This window comes from Nicotiana sylvestris, chromosome 11 (genome assembly GCF_000393655.2).
Source record: "Nicotiana sylvestris chromosome 11, ASM39365v2, whole genome shotgun sequence".
Classification (NCBI taxonomy): Eukaryota; Viridiplantae; Streptophyta; class Magnoliopsida; order Solanales; family Solanaceae; genus Nicotiana; species Nicotiana sylvestris.
Genome location: NC_091067.1, coordinates 159,779,265 through 159,788,818, shown reverse-complemented (window position 1 = coordinate 159,788,818; position 9,554 = coordinate 159,779,265). Strand labels below are relative to the sequence as shown.

The 9,554-nt window shown below is 36.2% G+C and overlaps 1 protein-coding gene across 1 annotated transcript; it reads right to left on the bottom strand.

Moving 5' to 3' along the window:
* Window positions 1-3,168: 3,168 nt before the first annotated feature.
* LOC138882051 (uncharacterized) lies at window positions 3,169-8,991 on the bottom strand. Its single transcript, XM_070162392.1, has 8 exons — window positions 8,865-8,991; window positions 8,215-8,583; window positions 6,326-6,411; window positions 4,795-4,873; window positions 4,656-4,715; window positions 4,352-4,473; window positions 4,198-4,269; window positions 3,169-3,895 (listed from the first exon to the last, which is right to left on the bottom strand). Exons 2-8 carry the CDS (start codon window positions 8,581-8,583, stop codon window positions 3,793-3,795), a joined length of 891 nt encoding a protein of 296 aa, XP_070018493.1. The 5' UTR covers window positions 8,865-8,991; the 3' UTR covers window positions 3,169-3,792.
* Between the last annotated feature and the right edge of the window lie 563 nt (window positions 8,992-9,554).

Genomic DNA, 9,554 nt, shown 5'->3' with positions numbered 1-9,554 from the left:
ATAAATATATAAAAGATCTTGGGGAGGGTCAAAAATCACATGTCTACAGCTGCTCCTCTTTGACTGGAAACGTACAGAGTTTTCAGACAAAGACTGACTAGACAGGTTTTTGACTCGACCCTTATTTGGAGAGACTAAGACTGAGAGAGAAGGGAGTGTGACCGAGCCCTGGTATCTGAGCTGCCATATCCTTGGCTATAAAGGAATCAGGCCACGTGTAGTTCAGAGATGAGTGAGATGACGGAGTATGCCGAGGTGGAAATCCGGTCGAGGTGTCGTTCCGTCGAGGTTCCGGTCTGCAGTCCCTGTTATTACATCAAAACTCAAAAGATGAAAAAGACTAGCTAAGCCTATCGACTACGAGTTACAAGATTCCTATCTATAAGTCTTCTGAAGCTTGATCTTGAGTCTTGAATGGTTCTTCATGTTAGCTCGTTCTTCTACAGCTTTTGGGTCAAGACCAGACAGGTAGTGATTGTGACCTCGGCCATGTCTTGAGCAGCTCACATCCTTCATCAACTTCTGAATTGCGTTCTGAATTGAATTTCCTTTTCAAACTGCTAAACTTGAATGTATTCCTCTGTTCTTCAGGCGGACTCCTGACTTCTGAATTTTGAATTTGAATGTATTCCTCTGTTATCCAGGTGGGCTCCTGACTTCATAAAAATAGACAAAACAATTGGGTACATGTTACTGGATATTAATAAGAATTTGATTAAAACTTGACTTGAAATACATCTGTTATACAGGCGGGCTCCTGACTTCCGAAACTTGAATTGTATGCCTGTGTTCTTCAGGCGGGCTCTTAACTTCAAAAGGACAAAAAGTCGATTGAAAACTAAAATTTGAATTGTATTACCTCTGTTCTTCAGGCGGGATCCTGATTGCTGAATTTGAAATTGAATGTATTCCTCTATTATCCAGGCGGGTTCCTGACTGCTCCTATGTATATCAAAATAGGAAAAATATATATAATTACGTTAGCACATATTTTGCTAACGAGTGCACTGATAATTCGTATATTAATTTACTATCTTGATTTTGTCTTTAAATGACAATTGATTTGTCATTTAACAAAAAACGTAACATGTAGTCGCAGCAGTTTCACAGCAGTAAAATTTACAAGTTGAGCAAGATAATACTTAGTAGATTCTTAAAGTAACTTGGGGTTACATTAAGCATTTTTTACCAAAAAATCAATTATTTACATCTTACAAGAAATGTACAAACTATGGCATACGGTTAGTTCCACTTTCGTGGAAGAAAAATATTTCATTTTCAATGTCTCAAATCTTAGAAATATAGAGACGTGCTTCTTACTAGTTACTAGTAATTTTCTTTAAAAGGAAAATGAAAGAAGAGAAGAAGAACATCGTTGTGTATTCAGTTGATTAGTCTCAATTCATTCGATTCCAGACCTTAATTGGTAACAAACTAGAAAAAGCAGGTGGAGTTGCAATCCGTAGATAAGTCATCTTTTATTAATTTTAGGTAAATCGTAAACTTAATAAAAGATAGAGGTAATTATGAAGTACTATATATGTCGTTGCCATCCTTTTACCTATCCTAAATCGAGGGGTTATTGTTGTTGCTTTAATTTGGTCCAAATCCATATAGCTTAAGTTAGTTGAGCATCCTTATTTTTTTATGCTTTTTCTTAAAACTATCTCAAAGAATATTTAAATATCTTTACAATAAAAGTTCAACTTTCAAAAAAAAAGTAATGTCAGTTATCTTGTGGAGATTCTGCTAGACTTTAAAGTTTACACTTATCTTGATATTGAAGTATAGTAGATTGATTTATTTTATTAATTAGATAAAAAGGCAAAAAAGAACAAGTCATCAATTAGAATTTTTTTACTTTAACGAGTAAAATAATGACATGAAAATTTGATAGTAATTGATTAATTTTATGTGGACCTATTTAGTGAAATACCAGATCTAGCTTGGACAAAATAAATAGATAATGTCATGGCATGCAGAACATGGACCTAAGGATGTTTGTCATTTTGTAGTAAAAATTGCACGGGCGACCAATTTAATCTATACCTATTTTTTTAAAAGAATTTAACTTGTATCCACTTTTAAACAACTTAAGCACCCTTTCTCCTCCTCCCTCTCCTCCTTTGTTTTCTTCTTCTTCTTCTTTCTTCTGTTGTTGGTGCTGCTATGAAACTTCAATTCATAGTATGAACTTTCTACTGAAGATTAACGTTTGTTGCTTATGTACTTCAACCAACCTAATAACTTCCAAACAAATAAATACAAAAAGCTAGCCACAAGTCATCTTTGTTGCGAGCTTGTTGTCTTCAAGCACCTTCAATACAGAAAGCTAAGGGATGATAGCAAGAGAAAACAACATAATGGACCTCGCAAAAGAAGAAACTCTTTTGTAGTTTACAACCTTTCCAACTCAATGTTGTGTTTGTCTAATTGGTCCTTCAACTACTTCCTCCAATTTTGAATCAGTCTCTTCTGCTTGGTTATAAGCCCAGTCTTTGTTTTCAACTCTTCTTTCATTTTTGCAATCTCCTATTCTTAACTTTTGGATATAAGCAGCAAAAGTTAATAATGCTGAAGTTTAGCAAATATAAACAAAAACTTCAGCTACTAGAATGTTGAAGTTCAGTAAATACAAAAAAAACTTCAACCCTGAAGTTCATCACAAACATAACAAAGCTTCAGCTAAAACATGCTGAAGTTCAGCAAATATAGAACAAAACTTCAGCTAAAACATGTTGATGTTCAGCAAATAGAAAACAAAACTTCAGCTTACCAGAATGCTTAAGTTTAGCAATTACAAACAAAAACTTCAGCCAAGACTTTGTTCAACAATTTTTGCTACTTCGGGCCCGTCTACTAGAATGTTGAAGTTTGCGTGATTGCCTTTGCTACTTTAGGCCCGTATGCCTGAAGTTACGCGAAAAGTGGGTACGATTGCAATTTTTTTTGCAAAGCGGGTATAAGTTAAAACGTGACCAAAAAAGCGAGTATAGATGCAAATGCCTCATTTTGCAGTAATTGAGTTCACCTTGATAAATTCCAGGAATCATGCAGATTGATAACAAAGTGGTCAAAAAATATCTGCATTTGGTTGATCGAAGCTTACACCTTCGCACCTGTAATAGCATGTGATAGATGAAACTTACATGTTTCTTAGTTTAGAAGTCTATCAAACGTAGCAAGCAAAACCTTAAAAGCAGTTTCTCATAGTACAATCGGATGACACTTTCGCATTGTATAATGTGATTTTCAACCTCTAATTTGAGAATTATTTCCTGCTCTACGCATGAAGATGTATCTAATTTGTTGTTTCAACTTACAGTTGATGATGAGTGAGGTTTGTTATAATGGTAAAAACACTTCCACTGCCAATTGATAGGTGGTGGAAGATATTGCTTTGATACGACTCTGTCGCTTACACGAAGTTGTAGTCAAAATCTAAGGGAAACCAGTCAAGAGGAAACTTGCAGCTTTCTATACTTCTGTTGTCCCTCACACCAGCATGGCTACACGTACCTAATCAATATAGAAGACCGTAGGCTAAGTTCATCTCCAAAAAGTACGGACGTAGTGAGCCCAAAATGCATTTTTGGAAGCCAAAACTAGATGCTTCATCAAGAAGTTGAAATGCTTCTGACGGAAAATCCTCGAATAGCACCAGTATTAGCAGCTTGAAAGCCTGAGTGGTAAAAGCCTGCTCTCTGTAGTTGTTTTTGTCCTTACAACCTTTCTTTACCTTCAATATCTTTGTTTCATCTTCTCATAAGAGCTTTCAGAGTCAACAGTCATCTATATCTTGTGAACACTGTAACCGGCATCCTCCGATGTCAAGTTCTCCCTCCAGTTCTCAAATTCAGATTCACCAAATACTACTTGCTTGATACCAACATAGCTGTTCAGAAGATATTATCGAGGTGAGTCTATGGCTACAAACTAGCAACATGCGGAAAACAAATGGCAAGAATACAACACAAACAATCTGCCTGAAAAGTACAACTTAGACAGCCTATTTAATGTGATGCTCTGTTGGCCAACACAATTAATTGAGATGAAAAAGAAGGTGGTGTTTGCCAATAATGGTCTGCAGAGCCTAGGATTTAGGTTCCAGGCATACTCATCTTGAATCAAAAAATTGTTTGCATGTTGGGAGAAAGAGAAAGTCTACTTCAGAATGAAGAAGGAACTGAAGCTTACTCGAAGCTTATCTGTGTCAAAGCATTAATCAGTACATCCAACAGTAAATGCTCACTTGTCCCAATGTCCACCCTATCATAAGAAAAAGTCAATTTATAAGCAACAAGCACCATTTCATATCCAAGGATAACTAATTCAACAAAATAACCTTTACCATATGCGAGCCAGGTTATCCTGAATCTCAAGATCCCCGATGTTATAGAACGTAGTAGGATTTACATTTGCCCCCTGAACAGCATCATAACTTGGCCTTTTGTCCAAAGGAGATTGTGACAACTGCCATGAAGAAACTTAGTTGGTTGAGCCTAAAATATAAGACACCTCTGACGCTGTGAAAGGCTATTGTTTGAGCTTCATCAAGTAAACACATTACTACCATTTTAGATTGACAGATTATTTCTTTTTGTTTCCAACCTCTAAAATAAGCACATAAAAAGTACATAATTTGCGGAACTTACTTGCATATTCAGTGAATTGCATCCACCAAGACGTCCAACAATGTGCCAAGAACGAATTGTCTGCAACAAAGTTATGAAAACTAAGTCGATAAAATCCATAAGCAAATGTATCAAGAATCATGAAGCGTAAATTACTTACATCACAAATCAAGGAGATATCCTTCTCCAACGGGGCATTGTAGAACTCAAACCATATGTAGGAGTTTGTAAAATCAAATCTGAATCAGAAGTAAGCAAAATTTGTTATGAAAAATTCACTCCTGAAAGGATCTGCCAGCAAATCTCAGATCTAGCATGGTACTCTTTCAACGGCATGCAGAATATTTGTCAGATAATTATCCTTCAGTCAGGATTGTGGGAAAATGTAACTGTAATGAGATACAACCAAAGGACTAGAATTGTACTACTACGCTAAAACTCACACTTTCTGTTCAATTGCTGACATAAACGTGCTTCAGAGAAAGGTGGAATACTGAAGAAGTTGTGCTCGTTGCGGGGTAAGTCATCACCAGGCATATTCACCAAAAAACAGAGAAACTGTCGAGCATTTTCACTCAAGAAAAGGTTCAATCCCCTATTATCCTTCTAAATATAATCAAGCATACAAGTCAAGAGGGAAAGGAGTTGAATAAAAAGAAAGACGACTTTTGATTTCTCTCAAACAGGCACCTCTTTTATCTTTCCTAACAAAACTATAATATTAGGCATTTCAGGACTATATTAGCAATGGGGTGTTCTAGTCTATAGTCATCTATTGTTGAACTAGAAATCCTTCTATGACAATTTAATTGGAATGGAACTGACAGCAGTTCTAAAGAAAGTCATGCACGTCGAGTGAAGGGCTAATATCAAATTTACAGAATTACTCGATACTTGTGATGGTGGGAGGTACCTCCTGAAATTAGTCGAGGTGCGCGCAAGCTGGCCCTGACACCGCGGTTTATAAAGAAAAAGTATTGTACAAAAGGCAAAGATGAATATAATTTTGGTACTTTCTTGTTATTTGGATTATTTCTTGTTATATACATTGTGACCTATAAAATAATCAAATATGTCCTTTGCAGACATTAATGTGTTCTGACAATATATATAGATTATGAAACGATTCAAGATATTTTTTCAGATAACAATTACAATCCATTTTTGCTCAACGGATACAAAACACCCATGCTTTAGCACCTGGTGCAACAGCAAGCAGAATACCACTTGTAAATAATCCAAGAAGCATGATGGATATAATAACTACTAAAGGTAGTAAGAACAACGACAACTAATTCATCAGCTAATTCCCAAAAAGTCGAAAACTAAGATTATATATTAGTATCAGTTGTTTCATTTACGTTTAATTTTTATTCAGTGTGAATCCGCTCATGCCCAATCCTGATGAGCGAGTCCATGCTAGACTAGATGCATCAACATACGTGTTTCACCAACTTGAGGTTAGCAGATAAAATAAAACCCCAGTCAATGGAATTAAAAAAAAAATTGTATGAAGAACAAGGAGATCTCACGGATTTGTTCAGCTTTAGAGTGGAACTCAGTGAGAAAGGTAATATTGCTAATTCTATCAGACAAACCAAAAGGATGCAATTAATGATTGTTAGATTCATCAAGTAATATGTTTTCTCAGCATGGTTAGTGTCTACTCTCGTGCATGAGTCTAAACTTACTTGTTGAACGTCACATTCACGGGTGTTGCTGAACCTGTCTTCGTATGTACTATTTTATTCCTTTTCTTTCTCAATCTCTCCTCCATCTGATAACAAAGTAAATACAGTTAATTAGCAACAATATTAAATTAGAAGTAGACAGAGCAAACTACGAGCAACTAGAAAAGTAGACATTTGTTTTACTTCACTGATGTCCAATATACCTCTAACACAGATGTTCAAACCAACAAAAAATTCCAATTCTAATTCACACCCAATTGAAAAAAGCCACAAACATGAAACACAGAAGACAAGTGTAACAAAAACCATAACCTGCATAACTATATCAAAGTAATTGAATTAATTTGCACTTCCTTTCAAGAGGCAAGAGGTGAAGCAAATGGTGGTTGCTACCCTTGCTGGGACTGGTATGAACCTTTCAGATGATATTATTGAGAGCATAATCGACAAGGTATTTCAACAACCTACAATTAAATGCTAATTTTGATCATTTTTTCATTTGAAGGAGCGTTTTCTTATTTATATCTGTTTAATAGTGATATATCCAATACTAGTTTCCCTTGATTATTTGGCTTGTTGTCCGTCTCATTGAAGTTTCGTCCCGTCCTGTTTCTATCTTCTCAGAACCACATCATATTCTTAGAGAAACTTTAGTGATTTAAAGCGTGAACAGGAATTAAGGATGGGACCATCTTTAGCTTTGTTCCTCCCATAGACAAGATATCGACAGTGTTTGATACCAACAGTGTCAGTAAGAAAGTTGTTGAGAAACCATTCAACTTCTGAGTTGGAGTCTCTTCTTTCAACTCTCCCCTGCATTATGCCACAAAATGGTATAGTATAGATATTTTATATTGGGAATTTTCTCGTTTATTTGACTAATGTTGAGTAGTTTCTGATTCATTGTTAATTATGTGTTTGCTAAGACTTAGAGGTCTTCCATCTGGATGGCAAGTATACTTCTCGGCTCAGATGTTTTCTACCCTTGCATGGAAGATGAAATTTTATTTTAGTGTGTATGATACATGACCCTTGAACCAAGGGTCTATCGGAAACAACCCCTCTATCCTCACAAAGTAGGGATTAGGTCTATGTACACATTACCCTCTTCAAACCCCACTTGACGATCCAAGTGCCTTCATTCTCTTGTTTCTCTAAGAAGTTGAGACTAATTTTGAGCTACGAAATAAATATCATCCTAATTTCTATTTGTGAGTATGTCCGGAAGATTAAGGTAGAAGGTTTTTAGGTAGCCGAGCATTTTTCTTTGTCTTACTCAGTTCGCTAGCATTAGTGTTAATATGATATCTGTTATTCATAGATGACTATTACTACCTAGAGTTTGATTGCATTCTTGGATTCGATCTTATATCATCTTGCTATTATTCCTACTTGTTGCAATTACCTTTTCTTTTTCACTCGTTCTCTAGCCGAGGGTCTATCGGAAACAGCCTCTCTGCCCTTCCAGGGGTAGGGGTAAGGCTGCGTACATCTTAGCTTCCCCAGACCCCACTCATGGGAAACCACTGGGTTTGTTGTTGTTGTTGTTCCTTTCAAGAGAAATTAACTAAATGGCTACAAAATTATTAGGAACAAACAATCGGGCAATCTTTTTTTATTTTTTACGATGATAGTGTTCGGTCTAGCTTGCGCGCATCTCGCTATTTTATTGGGTACCTGCTACCTCCCACAACTCTGCCCACCAAGGCTTGGGCAGCAAACGGAAGAAATCACCTAGTGCTTTATTGTCTCTGCTGAGATTCAACGGATTTTAACCTGAAACCTTATGATCGGCAATAATTAAGATGATTTGTACCAAAGACGAAGGAAACAAAAACAAACAACCGCAAATTAATTCAAAAAGCATATGAGCCAGCAAAAAAACTGACCATTGACTGAGCTTTATCCGGATCATCAAGACAGCTGCCAAGAATCTCAGCAAGCTCAGGATCTTTGTCATAATTCTTCTCATCTTCTCTACCTCTAAACCCTCTACTACGAGAAAAGCCCTCCTTCTCCTCCTCCTCCTCCCCCTCCTCCATTTCCACATCAATATAATCGCCATCATCGTTGTTTTCTTCAAATGTGGTCAGCAAAGTTTTTGCCCTTTGGCAGTTCGTTAGCGTCCTCATACATGAGCTTTGCTTGGGATGAAAACTTAGAATTGAGTGGCAATGACTAAATTGGGGTGAAAAAACTCTGCTATGGGAAGTCCGAGGTAGTTGGAAAAGAGATGCACTGTGCTGCAACATAAACATCTACAAACAGAATCTTGATTATAAACAACTAAAAACAACAAGAACATACAACAACAACGACCCAGTAAAAACAACAAGAAACATATATTGGGTGCGTTTGGTATGAACAATAAGAACATATATATATTCTTGGAAAATATTTTCCGTTATACCAAACACACCCATTAACTAAAATTAGTTGTTAACACTAAAAAACAACGCAAAAGATAAGGGTTTTGGCCTAAATGGTAAGTAATATGCAGGAAATAAAATATGTATGGAGAGAAAAAGCAGAAACATACACTTTGATGTCGTAAGGGAAAAAGAAGCTGAAAAGCTCGCTGCAGAAAGAGATACGAAGGAGCAAACTAGCGCTGAGGATAGATGGACTAGAAAGTAGCTTGGAAATTGTCGATCCAATAGTTTGTTTTTCGTCCGGCTAGTAGAAGGTAGTTGGGCTTGGGCCAAGTTCCTTCTAACCAAGGGGAGAAATTCAAAAATACCCAAGTTTATAAGTGATCATTCAAAAATAGCCACAGTTTCAAAAGTCATTGAAATTTAGACATTTTTTATGTAAAGATAAATTAGAACAAAAATACTGTTCAAAATCCGAAAAATACTCCAACATAATATACTGGAAGTCCAGTATAATATACTGAAGCTCCAGTATATTGTATTGGAGCTAGCAAAGTATAGTGGTCCAGCATAATATGCTGGAAGTTCATACACAGGTGCACCGAACTCCAGTATATTATGCTGGACCGGTCTCTATTGCAGCAAAATAGTAGCTATTTTTCAATGACTTGCAAACGCTAGCTATTTTTGAATGACCCGTCCGAAAACTGGCTAGCTCGTGCTATTTGACTCTAATCAAGTGATCCAAAATCTTCTTGGGCTTTGGCATATTTGACCGGTCCATCAAAAAGAATTACAAGCGTAAGCCATATATATATATATATATATATATATATATAATTATTTTTGAATGATTA